Genomic DNA, 23,919 nt, shown 5'->3' on the forward strand with positions numbered 1-23,919 from the left:
ATTTAAAGTCATTCTGCTGAACACAAATCAATCCCACCAGAGTTGCCATCTTGCTGCCTTATCACATCATGCTCCATGATGTGATGAGGCAGCTCCAAACTCTATCTAATGTGTGCTGCTGGCAGGGAGGGCTGTGGAACAAGGCTCTGGTTTTATTTGAATGGATATAATAATGGAGTATTGTACTGACCAAATGATGGTGCTTAAAGGTCCTATGTGACACAAAATTGACTTCTGTGAGCTTTAAGCTATGTTATTATGTTGTTACCTTCTCAAAAACATACCCAGAGTTGTATTCACATATGTTTGAATAACATATTAGTTTTTTGTTTTTTTTACATATCCAAAGCTCAAAATGGTTTGTTCCACCTTGTGATGTCATATAGTGGTAGTTTTCAACTCAACAGCTCCTTTTACCTTTTGTTTAGTAGAGACTGGCAATTTCAGGGCTGAAATTATCCAAATGATTCTAGTCAAGGTGTACGGAGTTTAAAAACACAGCGGAATACTTCCTGTATTACCACATGACATCTCAAGGTGGAACAGAGTGTTTTCAGTTTTGAGAGAAGAACTAAGAAGCCTAAATATACAAAGTTTGTGTGTTAAAACTAAACAATGAATGAAACAAAACACTAGTCCAGGTATGTTTGTGACGAGGAAACAACATTCTAACATGGATCAGAAAATATGAACCCTTTAAATTAAAGTTTTATTAGGATTCTTAGATTTACTTGCTACAAATACTAATTTACATGTAATTTCAAGGCAAGGTATAAATTTTATTTAAGGGCATAGCACTGATCCATCTGTCTCAGGTGTTCATTTGGACTTTGAGACTATTTGAAAGCCTATCCTAAAGAACGGCATTGTTTAGATTTATACTATTTGATTTATTCATGTGTAATGCATATTTATTGAAACTTTCACTTATAACTTTAGGATCTGTATCAAACACTACCCCAAAAGTGCTGAATATGAGAGTGTTATCACCCATCACCATGTCACAGTAAGACCCCTTTCTTTGACCTTTTTTTTTTTGGTTTTGTTTTTTTTCCTATTTACAATATAATAATAGTAGAAATAATAATATTTAGACATTCCCTTATTTTTTTGTCAAATCTGAAATCTGGTTGGAGGGGCCCCATGATGTTCTGTTTTTTTAGTTCCTTGTTTTATTTATAAATCAATGGGATAGGTACATTTCAGTAAAAAACAAAAAAACAAACAAAAAAAAACAAAACAAAACTAAACACAAAAATACTCTGGGCCACAGTCACACATAAGAAACAGATATTGATGCATTTGGACTCACATACAGTTTGCAGTTTCACGTTTGTAGCTTCACAGCATTTGTTCATTCTCCAGTGTCTTTGAATTCACTGAAACTTTGAGGTGACAGTGGACCCAGTTGGTGTTTTTAGCCTGCTCCCAAAGTTTGCTCATAAAGGAACACTCATAAACAATAAAAACATAAACATAAACGCAACATCTGAACCACTAAAAACATTATGGGCCAATATTCCAATCAAAATCACTCATGCAGACATACCTCCTATAACGTGTAAAAAATGCCTGTGTAAATCAACACCTTTAAATTGTGTTGCGTGTTGTGAGCGGGGATACAGAAGTGACAACTCTGTATGAGGGATACTTACACATGCACAGTCAAGACTGAAATACATGTAGGAACTGTCAGGTAGGGTTGTCAAAGGTATCGAAAAGCAAATCCTAATCATTATTTATTTTTATTTATTTATTTATTTGAAGGACAGTGTGCAGATACATTAAAAAGATGGCTGCACCAGATTTAGCAAAATGCTAATTTCCATCTGTAGTCCTTAAAAAAAAATAAAAAATACATATAAAAAGTGCAATTACTAAACTAGATACTCATTTCAACAGGTATCAATACTAAAAAAAAGTCCTATTCACAGAACAGAAATGAACTTTCTCTGAAAAGCTTTAGAATGATCTTGAACTTTATCAGAACAAGTATAAGACACAGACTAGTATACACCCATGGCCCACGGGACCATGGGATTACACACATATATGACTGTACGGTTAAATAATGTTGAAAATCCTAGTATATTTTCAAAAAATAAGTCTTTTTATTATCATTGTGGTATGGGAATCAGTGTTGAGCATTGAGTTAAACTTTATTTGACAGAATAGCTATTGTGCAATTTTGACATGTAGACGTTTTGGCCCTCACACAATTTGGTCTGCTATGTCTTGATTGTAGATTATTTTTAATATTTTGACCCAACTCTATATATGCCATAACTATAATCTGATGAATATTTGATGACAAGATTGACTTAGAGTATTCAAGACTTCCAAATAATAAATGTGGTGTCTGTTCCCCTTCAAAGGTCTAGTTTGTACATACTGTCATTATGCCTTTGGGCAAGACGCTTCACCCACTGTACAAATGTGGTGTTTGCATAGGTTATTGGTGGTGGTTGGTGATGCTGCTTTGGAGGGGCAGCTTTGGGTAAAGCTTTGGGTGCTATATTATCACATCTTGTGATCTTATGTTTTTACCTCATCAAAAACATACCTGGAGTTATGTTTTATTTCATTCACACGTTTGAGTAATCCTTTATTATTAGTTTGTCTACATATTCAAAACTCAAAATGATCCGCTCCACTTTGTTATGTAATTTAGTGGTAGTTCAAGTTAACAGCTACCTTTTACCTTTGGTTCAGTAAAGATTGGCAATTCCAGGTGATGATGTATAGAGTTTAACAACACAATGGAGCACTTCCTGTTTACCACGTGACATCAAGGTAGAGCAGAGTGGTTTCAGTTTGAAAGGAAAAAACATTATAACATGTAATGTAATGTAAATCACTTTGACTATCTTGATAGGTGCTATACAACTCTAAAGCATTATATTACAAAGCTACATTTTGAAGCAATAAATAATTACAATAATGTATAATATTATATTTTATTCATATAAAATTAATAATTTTGATAAGTGGTGGCCAATATAATTTTATACAGAGAATATATTTTCATTGAAGCTTATATAGAGAATATATTTTCAGCGAGGCTATATTATTGAAAGCAGTGCAGTTTGCCATGACAACAGAATGTTTACTGAAAATGCATTGTGATTTACTTAACCTGTGTCTCCACCCAAATGCCATTCTTCTGTATTGAACTTCTGAATGGGCATTACAAGGCTGTGTGCTGTTGGCTGCCACCTTCTGCTTATAATTGTCAGGTAGGGCATTTTAAAGATGACTTCTGCATTTTATAAGTTCTTACACGCCCGACTCGACTTCTGATTTATACTCAAGGCAACCCATTTCTTTTCCAATTTGGCTCCTGCACCCCTCCACAGCCCATAAAACGTGATCAGTGTACCACAATAGACCCATCCCAGAGAGACAAAGGCCGAGCAAAGTAAAAAAATATATGAGGAAAACATTCTTGTGTTAGAAATATGTTTGGTATAAATGGTACTCTCGAAAAGTGGCAAAGGTGGATCTATTGTTTGAACAGTGACCGCTACTTTATGAATTAAAAATCAAAAAGTTGAGATTTTGTTAGACAAGAATAGCCAGTTAGTCCATTTTGTCTTTATATTCATCCTTGGTTTAAAAATTCATCATCCACTCCTGACACAGTTCATTTACGAGGCATTGGAGGCAGCGTTGCGTTCTCGCACTGGAAAACAATAGAACCAGTGACCCATGATGCATAGAGAAGAAGAATGCTTTTAAAGTTTGGAGACAATTTAAGACTGCATAGTGCTCTGTGTTATCGCCAGCGAGACAAAAGGATCTCATAAATACTGCAGCTAATAGGATTTAAAGGCCTTCCTAAACTTTGAACCACTTTAAGTCCTATGGTATGTCAGATAGGCAAGTTTATTTATAACAGCAAGTACATGGCCAAAAGTTGATGGCCAATCCTACGTTTATTTGTCAAAGAAACATAAATTTTTATGACTATTAAAAGGAAAAGCATTTTTCTGTGAGAATGCACATTTGTTGAATAACTCAACCTCCTTTTTTTTTTTTTTAAATGGCATCAAGTTATGTTGCACTTCAAGCCATCTGAAAGCATTGAATTGTATTCAGTTTACACTGCTCACTTGTGTAAGCTGAATCTGTATCCTCAGTTACCCTTGAATGAACAAATGTGTTAAAGTAGTATGCATGCAATTAATAGAGATATATGTATATATGTTTATGTGTATGCTTAATAGACCATTTTATAATATGTGCATACAAATTCAATAGAATCATATTTGTCAGTGTTACTTGTTGATGCATCTTAGGCAAGGCAAGTTTATCTGTATAGCACAATTCGTACACAAGGTAATTCAAAGTGCTTTACAGAATAAGAAAGACATTAAAATCACACAAATCAAAACATAAATAATCACAAATAATCATCATAAATTTACCATTAAAACAGAAGAGTGCAGAATAAAACCCTTTCAGTCGTATGCACAACTGAACAGAACCGTTTTGAGCCTGGATATAAACATTTTCAAAGTAGAGGCCTGTCTCACATCTTCAGGAAGACTGTTCCAGGTTTTAGCTGCATAAAACTTAAATGCTGATTTCCCATATTTAGTCCTGACTCACCAGCAGGAGGCCGGTTCCTGAAGTCCTCAGAGTGCGAGATGGTTCATATGGCACTAACAGGTTGGAGATGTACTTTGGACCTAGGCCTTGGAGAGACTTGTACACAAGCAGAGCTGCTTTAAAGTCTATTCTTTGAGCTACAGGAAGCCAGTGCAGAGACCTGAGCACAGGACTTATGTGCTCGTACTTCCTGGTTCTAGTCAGGACCCGAGCAGCAGCGTTCTGGATGTACTGCAGCTGTGTTAAGGCTCGTTTGGAGAGGCCAATGAGCAGGCCGTTACAATAGTCTAACCTACTGGAGACAAATGCATGGATAAGTCTCTCTAAGTCTGGCTTTGACAGTATACCTTTGATTTTTGCAATGCTCTTTAGGTGGTAAAAAGCTGCAGATGTTATTGATTTGATGTGGCTGTTAAAGTTCAAGTCTGAGTCCATTATTACCCCTAGATTTCTAGCCTGAGTTGAAGGTTTTAGAGAGAAAAACTGGAGGTGACTGCTGACACTTTCTCTATGTTTCTGTGGGCCAAAGATGATGACTTCAGTCTTGTCTGAGTTTAGCAGAAGAAAGTTGTTTTGCATCCACACACTGATCTGTTGGATGCAGTGGCAGAGTGAGGTCCATATTCACCTGCTGCCAGTGAGACATAGATCTGAGTGTCATCTGCATAGTTGTGGTAGGACACATTATTGCTGTGTATTAACTGGCCTAACAGCAGCATGTAGAGATTGAACAGCAGGGGTCCCAGGATTGACCCCTGGGGCACCCCACAGGTCAGGGACATTTTATCTGATATACATTTTCCAATTTCAACAAAGTACTCCCTGTTTTCTAAATAGGACTTGAACCAATTTATCAGGGTTCATGTATATTAGGCTTCATGAGTTGGTCAGCTAAGTCTAGCCACAGCTTGCCTGGGTTCCAAAATACACACTTGTGTATTTTCAGTCTGGCCACTGTTGAATCTCTGTGAGTTCAGATGGGTGTGATTGATAGGAACACACATTGTTTTTTCCCTATTGTTTACATTGTACTTTGCCATGACATATTCAAACGGTGAATGCACAAACATAGAACCTGACAATTTGTACACTGCCTGGCCAAAAAAAAAAAGGAGCCACCTGGATTTAAGTAAGCAAATAGGTACAAGCCTTCTCCAGTTGGTCAGGTCTAGGTCCAGTTGGTAAGGTCAGCAACAGTATGCACTCAAAGAATGAGGTCAGTTGACTGAAAGACCAGGTTATTCCATCAATGGATTTTTTTTCTTCCCTGATGGCATGGGGCATGAGAGACGCTCTGGGCATATACAGTGAAGAGGCAGGGAAGCTTGGCCTCCAAGTGAGCTGAGCTAAGACCAAATTTATACATGTCGGTGATGGGCCAGATCCACCCCCCCCCCCCCCCCCCCCAGCTTGGCAATGACATTGTAGAGCCTGTGAAGCGCTTTGTGTACCTGGGGTCCATAGTGACGGACAACGGGGACCTAAATCCAGAGATTAACCGCAGAAGAGCCCTGGCAGCATCAGCCCTGCAGTCCCTCTGGAAGCCACTCTGGCGACACTCCACCATCTCACGCACGACAAAGCTCCGGATATATAATTCCGCCGTACTTTCCATCCTGCTGTATGGTTCGGAGACATGGCCCCTGAACAAGACTCTGGCTGCCAAAGTAGACGGCTTTGATAGCAGAGCTCTCCGTACCATCGAAAATATCAGGTGGCCCCAGCGAGTTTCCAACCAGGGGCTCAGAGCTCGCACGCTCCAGCCCAGAGCATCCTGCCTGGCTGCACAACGCCGCACATGCTGGTTTGGCCATGTCCTCCGCCTTCCTGCTGACCATCCCACGAGAGCCATCCTCCAGTTTGACCCAAAGGCGGCAGGCTGGAAACGACCACGAGGCAAGCCCCGCACCCGATGGCTTGACGTCATTGCGGGCGACCTCCAACAACTTGGAGTCACCATAGAGGACGCAGAGCAGCTCAACGCGCAGAGCGGCTCAACGCGTGGGGACGGGATGCCCCCCTCCCCTTTGCTGGAGCCTTAGATAGATAGAGAGAGATAGATGGCATCGGCATATTCTGAGATGACAATGCCAGGATTCATCCGGCTCAAATTGTGAAGGAGTGGTTCAGGGAGCATGAGACATTATTTTCACACATGGATTGGCCACCACAGAGTCCAGACCTTAACCCCATTGAGAATCTTTGGGATGTGCTGGAGAAGGCTTTGCCCAGCGGTCAGACTCTACCATCATCAATGCAAGATCTAAATTAATGAAACATTGGATGGAAATAAATCTTGTGACATTGCAGAAGCGTATCGAAACAATGCCACAGCATATGCGTGCCGTAATCAAAGCTAAAGGCGGTCCAACGAAATATTAGAGTGTGTGACCTTTTTCTTTTGGTGGCAACTTTTTTTTTGGCCAGGCAGTGTATTATTTCATTAAAAGCTTTATACATGCAGTTGTTGAAAGCTAGTTCAAAAAGCATATATTCATTCATAGTGTTGAAAATCTTAGTCTCAAGCACGTGTAAGCTATAGGAAATAAACTCCTATTAGTTTGGTCCTAATTACCCTGAGTTGTATGGCCCTGCTGAATTAGCACAGTTCAAAGGAGCAGATAACAGCAGTAATTAATTTTCAGATGTTCCTTTCTTTAGATGTGTTCCTGCTGTTGATGAGGCCTGTTCTTATAAGAATCCATGTTGGACAAATTAAATAAGTGAACGACGTTTCATGTTTTTCTATTATATATGGACATGATGCATTATTTCTCACTTGCTTCATGCCAGCCCTCTTTAAAGGCATAGTTTTGGTATTGATTGCTCGATATGAGATTCTTTCATGGACATCAAAGTGCATTTATTACAAAGAAATCCCATTAGACGTAGAGTTAGGGGGGACTGATACACTGACAGAGTAACTAAAACAATCTCAAGAATAATTATTGTCATTCTCAATATCCAGGAATTGGATTGTTAGTAGGGTTTAAATCACAACAACCCAAACTGCTGTAACTCTTCTTGGTTGAGCCTTTCCGTACACAATAAACAGTTCACAACATTATAAAAATCAAAACCAATTATGCACACATCAGATTCATACGAGGCAAAGTGGGTAAAGTGTGTTGCCTAAGGACACAAAGGCAGTCTGCACTAGAGCAACTGCTGTCCCATTGTGACACTGGGTATACCCAGTGATCTCCCATTGATATACTAACCAGGCCCAACACCACTCAGCTTCTGAGAGCTGATGAGATTAGCCATTGAGAAGAGGGTATGACTACAAATCAGTGTTCCATTGAAAATACTACTTTAAAACAGTAACAAATATACTCAAATAGGGCTTCCTTCCTTTTAAATATGACGAAATACCCCAAAAAAGGTAAGAAGACTACCTTACAAATGTGTTGTAACCAGCGTGACGTAGGGACCAAAGTTGCAGACTCGTAAAGGTTTAACAATGTCTTTATTCACAATAATCGTGATCACAAAGGTAATAGTCCGTAGTATAGTTCGTGATCTTAAAACAAGGCAAGAGTCCAAAAACCATAGAAGCTGGGGAGCGTGGGTGCGAAGTCGTGGACGTGGAGGGACCGAGGTGTACGGGGAGCAGAGTGAGACAGGATCCTACCAGGGTTGAGGTGCACGAGCAGGGGAGGTCCGGAGCTGGTTCTCGGCGGATTCCTGGAGGAAAAGGGATATGGTTCCGATAAGCCAGAGCAGACAAAAATCCAAAGCGGTGTAAAGCCAAGAGCATATTCACGTGAGTACACGGACGTTCCGGCGCCGAGTGACTCGTCCAGACCCCTCTTATCCGCGGCAGGTGGCGTTGATTGCGCTGATGGGGAGCAGGTGCGCGTGGGAGGAGTCCGGATTCTGCCCAGCTCCGGAGACAGACAGGTGAGGGAGGGGGGAGACGAGGGCGCAGGGAGAGCAGAACAGGAATCATGACAAAATGATGGAACGTAGTGAAGAAGTAATATTATCTCAAGCTAGTAGCAATAGCAACATGGAGGACGATGAAGCGAAAGTGAAAGACAGAAATGATGAAGGCAAAGTCGACTTTATCCTGAAAGAGCTTTGTGATTTTAGGAAGGAAAACAAGGAGCAATTAGATGCAATGAGAGAGGACATGATCGATATAGGCAAGAGGATGGATGAAGAAGAAGGAATAGTGGCTGCAAAGATGTGAATCCAGTCATCAGAGGATATGCTAATTGAGCTAGCAAAACTCCAAACTCAACTTGAAGCTAAGCTACTGGACCTAGAGGGGTGTTTAGGTGTGAGAATTTCAGAATATACGGGGTGACTGAGGAAAGTGAGGATCATCTGTGATTACCTTTGTTCAGACTCACAAATGGCTTGGGTCTACCCTCGCCTGGTGCGCTAGCGCACTCAGAGCGAGGACTGGAGCAGTGCCGCAGTCCTTTGTGGCCAAGTTTGCCAGTTATGCCTCAGAAGTACAACGTAAACGTTAAGAGTACACAGCGGCAAAGGCAGCACTCCGAGACAACATCCGATTCCACAAGCCTTTCCGGCCAAGCTGAGAGTGCGCTACAGTGGTGGAATGGTAACATACAACTCAGCCCAGGAGGCAATGGAGGTCATGGTGAAGAGAGGAATGTGGGTTAACGTGGTCAAAACCTCCGCTTTGCTTATGGAGCAAATAAAGCAGCGAATGTGGCAGACGGCGAGTTGAAAAAAAGGTGATGGAGCCCAGACACCAGGATTTAAGGAGAAACTCCAAGCATTTGGAAGTCAGGATGACACGGCTTAAGGTTTTAAATTTTAGACTAGTAGACAGTGAGGTAATGCTTTATATAACTAAGTAAATAATTGTATTTTGATTTTACACTGATAATTTTCTTATAGTTTTATATATTCCATAATATGGGTATGAGAATACACTTGTAGTCAGGTCACTGATAAAGATAAAAGACCCCACAGACTCATGTAACAGCCTACAGGCTGAAGAGGGCAGTCCTGCACAAGAAGATGGAGTAGTCCCAACGGCGAACAAAGTGGCCTTTTGTTTGAAGTCAGTATGTTATGTTTTCATCCGTTCTGATGATTGTTGCTAGTTTTGTTTTTGTTTTTAGGGGTGTACATATTTCATTTACAAGAGGAAATTTATCTTGGAGTACTCTGCAGAATACTAAGAGAATCAGAGTAGCAACTTACAATGTTAATGGTTTGGGGAATCCTATTAAAATGAGCAAAATTATGACTAAATTGAAACAGGAGGAAATAGAGTTGGCCCTATTTCAGGAAACGCATTTACCCCAATCAGAACATTAAAAACTTAAGAAATGGAAATTTGAAAATTGTTCAGCTTTCCTGCCCCAAAAGCTCAAAGGGAGGTGTAGTAACACTGATTTCTAATAATTTAAACTTTGAGTGTGTTAAAGGGAAAATGGATAATGAGGGGAGGTATGTACTGGTTAAAGGTTATCTACAGGGTGCTTTGATTACAATCATAAATGTATATGGCTCCCAGGATCTGAGTGGAAGTTTTATAAACACATTTTTTTAAATAATTAATTCAGAGACAGAAGATATTTTGATTCTGGGTGGTAATTTGAACATACGACTTGGATTCATCTCCAAGTCGTTAGATGAATCCATCAACATTGGATTCATCTAACCCACAGACACAGGGAGCGAGTAAAAACAACTAAAAGCTTCAAATTGACAATGAAAGATCTTGGGCTCTTTGATGTTTTGGTTTGATGTATAATCCTTTGTTTCTTATCCCCATAATCTTTATTTTAGATTGGATTATTTTGTTATATTTAAAAATAATTTACATGAGTAGTTAATTGTAAAATAGGTGTTATGGATATATCAGACCACACCCCAGTATATATGGACATAGCTTTAAGTGAAGAAAAAGGAAGATACTTCCTGGAAGTTAAATTCATTTTTTTTTTTTTTTTTTTTACAAATTAGAGGGCACACATTAGAGAAAATAGCCAAAACTATTTATCTGAAAATGAAAATGAGGAAGCTATGCCTACAATTGTGTGGGATGCATTGAACGTGGTTATAAAGGGGAAAACTACTGGATACTGTTAAAATTTTAGAAAGAAATTAAATCAACATTTAACAATTCTTCAACCGCAAATACAATCTTTGGAAAATGCACATAAAGCTAATTTACATCAGAGCTTGAAAATTGAAATAGATAAGACAAAGAATAAAATAAAAATAAAAAAATCTCTCAAGTGAAATGAGGAAAAAAATATTTTTATGAGGCCACGATATCATGAATCAGGAGGACAATTGGACAATACAATTTCCAAAATAAAGAATCCCCAAACAGATACTATTGACTCTAAATTGGAAGATATTCAACAAGTATTTTTGGTATTCTATAGACAATTATACACTTTGCCGACGGTGGATAGTAGTAGATAGTAGTGGTAGTCTCAGGACGACATTTTTGGATACAATTAAACTAGCAAAAGTAAATGAAGAACAAAACAAAAACTTGATCTCAGAAATAACTGAACTTGAAATTTAAAAAAGTAATTTCTGATTGTAAAACTAACAAAGCACCAAGGCCAGATGGCATTTCCTCTGAGTGGTATAAAAAGATGAAGACCCTTATTGTCCCTATTATGAAAACCTCATTCAATCAAGTTCTCAAATTTGGCATAGTGCCTCCATCTTGGAATGAGGCATCTATTCCGTTGATCGCAAAGGAGGGAAAGGATAAACTCGGGTGTGGAAGCTATCGCTCCATTAGTACCGTATTTTCCGCACTATAAGGCGCATCGGAATATAAGGCGCACCTTCAATGAATGGCCGATTTTAAAACAAATTTCATATATAGGGCGCACCGCATTATAAGGCGCATAGAATAGAAAGTACTGTAGTATCTGGGGTTGTGTTACACATCCACGAGATGGAGCTGCGCTAAAGGGAAAGTCAACAAAACAGTCAGATAAGTCAGTCATTCAAACTTTATTAATAGAATTTTAAAAAATAAACGTTCTGAAAACTTTGTTCACTCGCAAAACAAGTTAATGCATTCACAATATAGTAACTCTCGAAATAGTGCAACGCATTAACAATAACTCAACGTTGTTCAAACGTTGATGTCCATATTCACAATATCTCCCAGCCTTGTTTAGTTGTAAACACGTAAAGCCTCACTTTTTCAGCTCATTCCTCATTCACGAATCCGTCATTCTTCCTCTTCAGTGTCTGAGTTGAACAGTTGGGCAAGCTCATTCAAAGTGCCCGATTCCGTCTCATCAAAATCGCCATTATCCGTGTCGCTGCTGTTGTCTGGCAGTTCAGTGACAATTCCTGCCTTCGTGAAAGCTCGGACCACAGTTCAGACTGATATATCAGCCCAGGCATCTGCAATCCATTGGCAGATTGTGGCGTATGTCGCCCGGCGCTGTCTCCCCGTTATCCCTATAGCGTCGGATCCTATCGTCGCCGTTAGACTCGCAGTTGCGGACTTTCCAGCAGCGTAACTCCACGCCCAGTCGTGCTCTCATGTAAATTCAAACGGCGTCTCAAAGCGGAGACATGGGGCTAGCTAAATATTTTACCATCATTACGGTAATCTGCCTCTGTTGTCCCTCGAAGGTGAAGAATGAAAGCTGCGGAGATTTTCACTCATTTATTCAATGCGTAAAAGAAAAAAATACGGATGGATATGTAAAATAGAAGTAGTTGTGTGAAAAAATGCAGTAAATTCTGATACTTCGTTTGACATGATTTTTATGGCTAAAAAAGAATAAAAGTCTAGGTCTAGGTAAGCTATACTGGCCCATAGTGTGCTCAGTCCTTAAAGGGTTATTACTGCTGTTACTTCGGTGATGCCTCCTGACTACGGGTGTCATAATTGACCAATATTGATCCATATATAAGGCGCATCGGATTATAAGGCACACTGTGGGTTTTTGAGAAAATTAAAGGCTTTTAGGTGCACCTTATAGTGCGGAAAATGCTTAATCAAGATTATAAAATATTTACACATATTATTTCTAAAAAACTAGAAAATATTCTAACTTTTAAGTTTAGACCAGGCAGGTTTTATTACAAAGAGACAGACACAGCATAAAATTCACCAAACTTTACACATTATAGATCATGTAGTTAAAACTCAGGATAAAATGTTACTTGTAAGCCTTGATGCCGAAAGGGCATTTCATCACATTATCTGGTAACTTTTGGACAAATTTTTTGAACAATTTCAATCCCATCAGTCATTTATAAGGGTAATTCAAGCATTATATAAATGTCCAAAAGCGAGAATTAAAGTAAATGGAGCCCTTTCCAAATCATTTAACCTAGAGAGAGGAAATAGACAGGAATGCCCAAGCAGTCCATTATGCTTTGTCATTTTTATTAAGGCATTGAGTTGGGGTATTGCTCAAAATAGTAATATTACTGGGGTGGGGATGTTTGTTGGCAAATAGGGATATTTCCTGTTCTTGGCCAATGTGTTGATATACTTGACAAATCCAGACTCATCTTTTGAAATTGATTTCTAGATTATATAAGGACTTTCAGGACATTAAAATTTCAAACACATATTAAACAAAATTGGAAAGAGGAAGCAAATACAGTTTTGTCGAATGAAACCTGGTTGAAACACAATGCTTTCCAATGGAAGATCTCCAGTTCAAATACATGGAGATGTTTTGGCTGGAAGTGCCTCACCAGATACTTTGTAACACTTGCACAAAGCTCACATTATTTGGGCTCATCCGCTTGTTGGAGGAACTGTAGTGTTCACGGAGGAAATCATTTCATTTGTTTTGGGCATGTCCCATGATACAGAACTGCTGGAATAATGTTCTATCAGAGTTGAGAATAATATTTAATTTACAAGTGTCTTTAAATTGGGACAAATTATTGTTTGGACTTTTATATTCTGTGGACACAAGCACTGAGGTGGGATGTTTGTTTGTTATGTTGAATTTAGCAGCACGGAAGTCAATAACTAAAAAATGGTTAGAGGTGCATCTCCCCACCCTGGACGATTGGCACAACCTGGTATAGTCAATCTTTGTCATGGAACAGATTACAATGTACAACACACTCCAAAAGAACACATTTGACAAGATATGGGTGAAATGGAAATCTTACATTATGCTTAGAAAACCAGAATATGTTTGATCCTGTGACTGTTAATTATGTGTGACTATAGCTGTACAACCACTGTTTGTTTACTGGTTGAATGCTGTTGTGTTTTTTTTTTTGTTTTTTTTATGGTAATAAAGTAAAACTAGAAACAAACAATATAGTCAAATAAAGATAAATACTACTTAATTTTCTATTTTAATATTGCCATTTTTTCTATCCTATAGCTTGGGAATCAAACCCTCTTGCTGCAAAATGCAATTCCTAGCAACCATACATTTTATTTATATTTTGTTGGATGTTCTTCTATTTAAACTTTTTTGTAATCTGGTCTCATTTTACTGATTGACTGGTATTTTGTTAGGGCAGCACAATTCTGGAAAATAAAAATTGATTTTTTTCCCCCTTTTTTTTTTTAAACAAAAAAACAATCTAATACACTCTTTGTGATTTAATGACTGCACCAACTCAAACTGTGGTCTTGATTTGACTATAATATACTGTGCAACCCTATGCCCCATCCAATCCTGCCCCGATAAAAAAAAACAACAAAAAAAAACAAAAAAACAAAACAAAACAAAAACATTTGTTTGAAGATCCGAATGCAATCTTCCAGTATTGTAGCTCAATTTTGGTGTGAAATATCACCCTTGTACTCTGTGCTATGATGCTAGTGATAGTGCTAGTGTTTAAAGTCCAAAGAGCAGCACCGCAGTCAGAGGAAAATTGCACCACATTCATCTCTTCAACTCTTGAAAGGGCACTAGTTCTAATGTGAATCAAGAGAGACAGACGTTTACATATTCTGACATGACCATGCTCAGTGCAATGGTATGCACATGACACCGACTTCCAACTCAACCAATCAAAATGAAAAATGACAAATTACGATACTTCCAGCCAAATGGCTTTGTTCTTGGTTTTAATTAGCATAAAAAGTCTTAAAGGTCTTGACATGTGAGGATCTCCATCTAATGAATGAGGGAAGTCAAGTCAGAAGCTGCACGCTGTATAAAACAAGTACTATAAATATTAATGAGCGACTGGCTTTTAAGATCAAATAACTTGCAATGTGGAAAGCGTAGAGAGGGTTTAACTGCAAAGGTCATTGCCCAGAAGAAATGAGGTCTCTTAAAAGTTCGCATTAGCCGGGCAGTGGACCCTAAAATGTTTACCAAGACACAGAACGACAAAAGTGGATTTGCTATGGGGACAACAAAAAACTATAAATGAGCTAGCATCCGTTATAGATCAAATGGCATGGCTTGATGAATAGGCTGTCATTGCTATGCTACGACATGCAGTTCACATCTGTTTTTGTATTCAAGCTAATGGCCAACAGTATGTTTTCAGGGCAGGCCCAGCCTGTAAGTGGGCTAAGCGGCCGCTTAGGCCCCCGAGGCCATAAGAGGGCCCCTTCTTGACCACCCATAATATACATTGCATGTAGTACTAGCGCAGTATGAGCTGCTGGCACATCTCTGCTTTAGCACAGTATGCGCACTCTACAATGCACACAGGATGTATTTGTATTGCCAATCTGGCAACCAACAGAATGGCGCTGCACCTGATGCTGCGATGATTGGCCAGCTTCATTGTAAGCGAGCACGAGCAGTGTTGAATAAACAAATGCATAATGTAGTGGTACTGTGCCCAACTGTTCATGGTCATTTTCATTTTCTTCACATCATGTCGAAACAAATCTACCGGAGAAAGGCAAAAAGAATAAAATAGAAGAAACAGCAATCTTGAGGTAATGTTTAGTGAATCTTATAAAGAGGTTAGTGTAATTGTTAATGTGACAAGTTACGATATTGTTGTCATTTTAATTCACCATGTCACGACCACATCCCCCGCTATCTTGAGTGTGTCAATATTTTATTGGTCACAGCAGCAGCATGCGCCCGGGCTGGGCAGGGCGGAGTGGTGTTGTGTTTGCGACCGACTGCGCATCCTTCTTCTAGTAGTGAAAATCATGTGTAAATTATGTATGTGTGTGTGTGTAGTATATGTTATTAGCCAGTTAGCGGGAAATCTGCCGTTCTGCAGCTCTTAACATTGAATTCAGGCTAAGGCCCATGTTGCTGTCAGTGGTGTCTTGCTGTCGCGGTGTCTGGTGCTACATTGCTTGGTTAAATTATTGAGAGAGCCTGGGGCATTGATGGAGCTAACAAGAGGCCGGCCTTTTGAATTTGCAGGAGAGCTGAGCAGCACCAGGATAATAAAGCCAAGTCCACAGCTAGTGACAGTTTTATTCAGTGCACTATTCCATTTACAAACTATATATAACTATTATAAAACTATGCTCACTATTCCTAAACATTTCACATTTTACTTCAAAACTGCAGAGATTCATAGATACAAACTCATCCAAATTGCAATTTTACATGTTCCAAACTGTGTCACATCAAGAGCTCACATCAAGTGTGGAGCCAATTTTCACATCTGGCCCATAATGCAGATCGGAAATGTCATTTAAAAAGAGTTTAACCCCCCACTTTACAACTCTACAGCATGCATCACCCACACAAATATATACACATCAAATGAAAGTTACGCTGCTCGTCTTTTCGAATATGCAAGCCATTTTCACCTGCAATCACCACAGTGCTGACAGCAAAGCCATTTTTACAGAAAAGCAAAAAAAAAAAAAATATATTGGATCTGGACTTCACTTAACTATGAGGGCTCTGGTTCTGTCAAACATCAATATATTCTCCGAAAAGTAGTCTCAGTTGTTCCGTATAGACCCAGAGAATATAATTCAGTGAAGAAATTATGTCCACAAAATAAGTTAGAACCTCTATGTTGAATCTGCTGCAGGGAAGTATTCCAAACATGAAATCTGCTTCAGTCAGCCCTAACTTTGCTTCTCAATGCTAAACACATACATTAGCTTCTGACTGACACCAAGGTTGGCCAATTAGGTGAGGGTTGTGGGTTACTGGAGCCCCAGACAGCAAATGAGTGCTACAGATGGCTGACAGTTTGCGCCCCACTATCCCCCTTGTAGGATCAACCAATTACATTACATGCAGTTAGTGATGTTAGGATAGCATGCCATGCTTTTCAGTAAACAGACGGAGCTTGTCAAATGCGCAACAGAGACCGAGTGGATCCAGGGACTGTGTGCGTAATTCGTCAGCATTTTACATGCTGTTATTTTGCAACAGTTTTGCATTCTAAACATGATGAAACAGACAAAACAAAGGAAGTCTGTGATCGAGGACACTGTGAATGTTTGTACAAGTTATGCTAGAGGCATCTCGGACCCGCAGTTGTTTGTGGCAAAGCCATGAAGATTCCATGGTGGACTCAGAAGTAGAGGACTTTATGTTTTGATGGATCGAATGCTGTTCTCGATCGGTAAGCGTGGTTTATTGTGCTTTTGACATAATTGTAGGTAAAATGTATTATGTGTAAGCGTTAGCATTGCTTCTGTGCAAATACGAGGCATTTGAACCATGCACTCTGGCACATTTGTGTTTAGCTGTATGAATTAGACTTAATTTGTCTATCGTTTGAAAGGTGTTGTTTTATTCTGCAGTTTGCATTATTGTAGGTGACAATATAAAATGTGCATACATTAGCATCTCATCTGTATGCATGGGTGAGGTACGCTCTGGCACATTCCTGTGGAGAGTTACAGATCAGGCTTTGTTTATTGTTGATATCTGGCAGAATATATTTCAGACAGTGATAACTGTGCTGCCCAATGCTAAACCCAAATGTTATATTCTGATTGACACCTAATTTGACAATCAACATTAGTTTTGCGGATTACTGAAGCCCTAGATGGCAGAATGTTTATGCCTGCTCTCACTGTTGTAGTATCAACCAAGTACTACGCATTACTCATTGCTGATGCTTTACACCAACAGCCAATGAGCGCTGAGCAAGACAATATATAGTTTAGCATGCTTTACTCTACACAGGTAGAGTATAGTGTAGAGACACAGATCTACTCCATGCGCAAATCGTGCATCATTGTGCGTTGTTTACTGTTTTTGTGTGATGATTATGGATATGTGTATAATATAATATTCCCCCTCCCAAGTTTGTACTTTCTTGTTACGAATGTGTTTATATTTTCCTTAGGCACATGGGTGACGTTGACCTATCAGATGTTCTCATCGGCTATTATGAGGTTTTGCACAAAACAAAGAAATGGTGCAGGACTTTTATAAGTGAAGGACATTATAGATCAAAGGGCAAAATCCTTATATACACCAAAAGGCCTTTAGAGAAACTCTTGTCTTGGAGGTGGCAGAGGCAGGAGCCATCAGAACACAGCAGGAAGAAAGAAGCAGGGAGAAGAATCATCATCTTGTGTACGTCAACCCGGGTGGTGACAAGACAGGTTGAAGTGCAGGAAGTAACATTCCAAAACTCCAGGGAAATGTTCAACTCGCAATACAGTGTTCCCTCACTATATCGTGGTTCACTTTTTCCAGTCTCGCTGTTTCGTGGATTTCTTTTTAGTGCAATTTTGCATGCTTTTTTTTACAGTGTATGAAGGCACATTGTTTTTTGTGTCCTGATTGGCTAATGGATGTGCCGTGTCTCCCGTACAGTACAGAATGCGCTCAGCGCTGGGTTGTCAAGTTGGACGCCTCTAGTTGGGCGCCTTTGCATTTGAGGACAAACGCCTCTGATGGGTTATGGACGCTGTGGACGCACGTCATCTTTACGCATGTCCAGCGCTCTGGTATGGTCTGCGAGTGCCTTTGGATGTTTTGTTCTCCCTGTGTCTTTGTGAACGCTGCAGACCCGGTTGAGAGAGTGCTTTTAATGTATTTATTACATAAAACCCATCAACGTAGGCGATCAGCTGTGCGGAGGTGTGTCTGTGACTAGCCCTGCATAATTAAGTTGCTGCTAGTTTATGGCTGATGTCTTTCTGCTTGTTCTGGATAATCACTTTGTCACTGGAGGGTAGTCTCTGATTGGTTGACGCTGTGTATCAAACGGCAAAAAGTTCAGCTTTTTTTTTTTTTCAGACACACGAACTGTCTGACACCTGGACGCTCAAAACGCGCCACGTCAACGGCAGATTCACGCCACTCTGACACTTGAAGGCGTGCCTCAGAAACATAACGCAGCCAAAATGCGTGTCCACGAGAGACTTTACATGTGAACATAAAGAAGGAGGAAAATAACATAAGGACGACAGCAGCAATAAGTTTTATCAAGGATGCAAAAAAGGTTGTAACCATCGTGCCGATGGAGTCTGCTTTAAGTTTGTGGATCAGTGGCTGCAGGAAAAAGAACATTACAAGACATTACAGCGGAGCGGCGCCAAGACAAAGAGGCATGGTCAGAGGACCTGTGAAATACTCATGAGTCACTATTAATAATTTCTTATGTGTCCAACCTTGTAGGTTGATCATTAAAATTTAATTTGTTACATTATTTCTAAAAGCTGACATTTTTATTTACAGTATAGATTTAGTTCTATAATACTTTGCTTATTTTATTTAAATCTACAAAGGTTTGAACTTTCAGAGTGTTTAAACAAGGGAGAAATGTGAGAAAATGTTAATGCCTGTATGAAGTGTGTGGTGAGGGGTTTTACAGCCTTAAGATATATATAATAATTGTAAAAAAATAAAGTTTTCTACTTTGCGGATTTTTTTGCGGGTTATTTTTGGAACGTAACCCCCGCGAAAAACAAGAAAACACTGTATACCCCTGTGCTTCCAGCAACACAGAGACAGCTATAATGACTGGCACACAGAAGACAAAGCCATAATCATCTACATTGTATTTTAAATTTGCAGTGTGTGTTTGTTTACATTTTGAAGTGTGTGTTTGTTCACTATTTGTAGTGGGTGGTTTGTAAATATATATTTAATTGACCCATATTATATTTTATAAACAAATATACATTTTATATTGTGTTTTGATATGCTAGATAAATGTACATAAATAATAGAGCAGCTAAATAAGCTTTCAGTAGAGTTCTCATTGATGTCTGTGGGTTGAAGTATTCAAAAGCTTTATTTTTTTATTTTTTTCAAAACGTTCTCCAAATATCTCTATTTGGATAGGTCTGGAGAAGATTGGATAAATTTGGATACATCATCATGATCATAAAATGTCTGGATTTGCTAATAATAAAATTATAACTGAAAATCATTTTTTATAGATATTGTCCTCAAATTTGAAATGTAGACAATATTATGTACAATATTATGTAGACAACAATATTTTCAGTTGAGATATAGTAGTGTATTTTTGTCTTCAGCCACTTACTGTAGCTTTTTATACCTTTATATATATATATATATATATGTGTGTGGGTGTGTGGGGGTGGGTGTGTGTGAGGATTCAATAATGCTCATTTTTATCATTTGGAGACATCAGAACAAAGGCAATTTCACCAAAATGACCTGGAATTGTAAGGGGTCAAGGGAATGTTTGATATTTCAGGGTAATGTGTAATAATCTTTCAATTGTTTGAATTCATTTTTAAATTGCATTTTTTTTATTGAATGCAATGCATCAATGTTCAGTTAAATGTATTCATAAGGTGCAGGCTTTAATATAAGCCTTTTTGAGCTTTTTGCCTCTTCCTGCACCTGTTTTTTTTATATCCTGTGTCCTGTTTATTGTTATATGAGTGCAAAATAAATGTTATAGCCAATATTGTGTTTAATTATGTATAATCTATTCTAATCTAATCTATTAACAACTGACTATTTTAACAACTGACTATATGATAAACACTGCCAAGAGCAAGTGGCTCTTGGCAGTGTTTAAACTGTAATTTGTTTAAAATTCAAACTTTCGGTTTTACTACTCTTTTCTTCTCAAATGATTATCTTTTTTTATTTTAGAAACATTTAGTTTAAAAATAAATTAACTTTATATATATATATATATATATATATATATATATATATATATATATATATATATATATATAATTTCTTTAGGGTAATATTTGGTTTTGTTAACTGAACTTTTAAGTGTTGCCCTAAAAATTCTATGTTCAAATGTATATAGCTACAACATCACTTTTTTTTCTTTCTTACGAATGGTTGAGAACTTGATCCTTTACTTGATAAACACCTTCATAGATATGCAATCTTCCGCGCCCTTACACTTTTGAGTTCCTTTCATAGCTTCTATCCCTCCCTGCCTTAATATTAGAACAAATTACCCTTTTTGAACAATACCTTACTAGAACATCTCGAGGCCTGTACATTTATAGCCTTTATACATCATGACTCCTGACTTTGAGTTGATCGGACAAATTTGCCAGATTGATGTGACTCCCAACTGTGCCGAAAATTCATTTATGTCCCAAGAAAAGCGTTTAGTCAGCACAAACCCCTAGTACATGCACCCCATTATGAGATTGGAATATATATGCGCTGCTCAGCACATTCCCCCAAAATGACCATTCACAATGACTAATGAAGCCCACGTCTATGTTATATTAAGTCTAAATCATATACATGGGACTACAGGCCACCAGATGGTCATAACACTGGTCTTAACCCTACGTCCAACTTAAGTCTGAAAGCTATGGCTAGCCTATAGTTAGGACTTGTGCATCAGCCTATAGTTAAGGCTAGAGCAGCAGCCTATAGTTAAAACTAGTGCAGCAGCCTGTAATTATGACTAGTGCACTATAGTTATGACTAGTGCACCACCCTATAGTAAGACTAGTGCACCTGCCTATGGTTATGACTAGTGCACTGGCCTATAGTTACAACTAGTGCAGCAGCCTGTAGTGAAGGCTAGTGCACCTGCCTATAGTTAAGACTAATGCAGTAGCCTATAGTTAGGAATGCTGCAGCAGCCTATGGTTAAAACTAGTGCAGCAGCCTGTAATTATGACTAGTGCACTATAGTTATGACTAGTGTACCACCCTAAAGTAAGACTAGTGCACTGGCCTATAGTTACAACTAGTGCAGCAGCCTGTAGTGAAGGCTAGTGCACCTGCCTATAGTTAAGACTAATGCAGTAGCCTATAGTCAGGAATGGTGCAGCAGCCTATAGTTAAGACTAGTGCAGCAGCCAGATTTAACCCTGTTTGCTAACTGTGTGCTAATGTTCTAATGTCCCAGGAAAACATTAGAAATGAGTATGTGGTGGATGATAGAGCAGCAAACAGCGAGTGTCATAGGCCGCAAGAGCTGTGTGTGCCCACTACTGTGTGTGCCCGTGCTTGTGGTAACACTCCCTTGGTCTCTTTTGTGTGGTCTTAGCTCTGAATCCTGAGGCCTGCTTCACACTCCTATCTCCTTTCTTTAATCACAGATCCTGTACAAAAATGTGCTTTCCTGTCACCTTAGTTAGAATTGGCAGTAAATAATCCAAGACTGCAGCAAAACTAAACAAGACTGAAGTGCCTCCACTGTGTGTGAAGGTTCTGCTAATGACAGCTAAACACTTCTTGTGCCAATTACAGAATAAGGGTCTTTGTGTATTAATAGTAAAAGAAGAATTAAAAATCAATGGGGGCTCTCACCTATTAGCATACCGGCTAGCCCTATTGTTTTCCTTGTTTACGTTTAAGTCTGAAGATAAAGTTATAAATAGATGATAAAAGCCCCCATTCCTATTCAAAGATGGATTGTCTTGCCCAACAAAAAATGCCTCTTAAGCCATTTCTTTTCTGTACGTCACTATCTTTAAAGCAATGGTAAGGGGCTTTGAGATGGACATGTATGGCAGATTGGGGCCCTGACCTGCTCTTGTGACAGGGTTGGTACATTCTTTTATGAAGTGGCTGTTTTGTTTCTCCAATTCAATTCTCACTGAGTCATCACTACACTGAATGGAGTAGACCACATTGCTTGGAATTTTGAATTTTGGGTTAGCCAGTTTCTGTCTTAAAGTGTCTGTAGGTTTGAAATAGATCAGAATTTCAGGCTTTCTGAAAATAACCAGTACGTGCGAGAGCACCCATTAGGGGCCTGAATCATTATGCAATAGATGACTTAGTTAACAAACAGAAACTGTAAACAACAGCTTCAGAAGAGCTAGCTCCTCCCTTCATATATAGATACAAGGCAGTGTCCACAAGCAATCTGACCAGAACTGAAGACGCAGCTTGGATGACAAGTGAAACGTCTACACTCAAAAATGTTTTGTCCAGTTGACAGAATATTTTTTTTTCTTTTACAATGGATCATACCTAGATGACTGAGGGATAACATAAACAGCTCTGTGTATTTGAGCTATAGAAACAACTTAATTGTCACAAAGTCTTACAGCTGCAAATGACATAATGTTGCACAAATGGAGACAGATACATGACAAATATGTTCATCTAGCTGTTTATGTTCATCATGCTGTTTATTTTCATCATGCATACTAGCTTCATGCATTTTCTTCTAATACATTAATACTGCAACTCCACTGGATAATTTACACTGTTAAACTAAAAAACATTTTATATATCCAGGCAGCATCACAGAATCCCCCATTTTCTCGTGAAGTTGTAGCTACGACTAGGGGCAGCTACAACTGGTCTTAACTTGAGCTGTTGCACGCAATACTAACTCAGTTCACTATATTAAATGTAGGTAAGCCCAGCGTAAGAGTTAGGACCAACCCAATTTAAGACCAACTGGTGCACTCAGCTCCAGGGATTGAAATTAGACAAATTAATTCACCGGGTGGATGTCGATGACTGCCAACATTAAACAAACATTTTCTTGCAGGTATTCGATTGACTGGAAGAGCGACTTGGACAGCTACTTTGAGATAGATCCAGTGGAGGGTACCATTTCCACCAATGAGCTTTTGGACAGAGAAAATATTGCGCAGCATAATATCTCCATAGTGGCCACAAAACTCAGTAAGTGCAAGATTGTATCATGTTGCTTATGCAGTCATATTATATTATTTTTAAAACCTGTAAAGTTTCAAATTGCAGACCTTCATGCTATGGTATGTCGTCTGTGGTTAATACATAGCCTCCCTGTTGTAACTCTCAGCACAAGGGGGGACCAAAGATACAAGACTCGGGGGAAACTTTACAGTGTCTATTTACAAAGGTGCAGAATACATGAACGATGATCAAATGGTGAGTCGGGAACAGGGTGTGGGTCGTGGTCCAGGAGCTGGGCGTGTGAAGCGGAGTCTGGGACAGGCAGACAGTACCGGCAGAGCAGAGCTGGGTCCGGGGCAGGAGAGCTGAGCGGGTCCAGGGAGCAAGATGTGTGAAGCGGAGTTTGAGA

The 23,919-nt window shown here is 39.0% G+C and overlaps 1 protein-coding gene across 1 annotated transcript in view; it reads left to right on the forward strand.

Annotated features, from left to right (window-relative positions):
* Positions 1-23,919, forward strand: part of LOC117388170 (cadherin-12-like) — a 281,473-nt gene that overhangs the window by 203,205 nt on the left and 54,349 nt on the right. Inside the window, 1 exon segment of the mRNA XM_033985644.2 lies at positions 23,401-23,537. Within this exon segment, the coding sequence (XP_033841535.2) occupies positions 23,401-23,537 (137 nt within the window).

This window comes from Periophthalmus magnuspinnatus, chromosome 20 (genome assembly GCF_009829125.3).
Source record: "Periophthalmus magnuspinnatus isolate fPerMag1 chromosome 20, fPerMag1.2.pri, whole genome shotgun sequence".
Classification (NCBI taxonomy): Eukaryota; Metazoa; Chordata; class Actinopteri; order Gobiiformes; family Gobiidae; genus Periophthalmus; species Periophthalmus magnuspinnatus.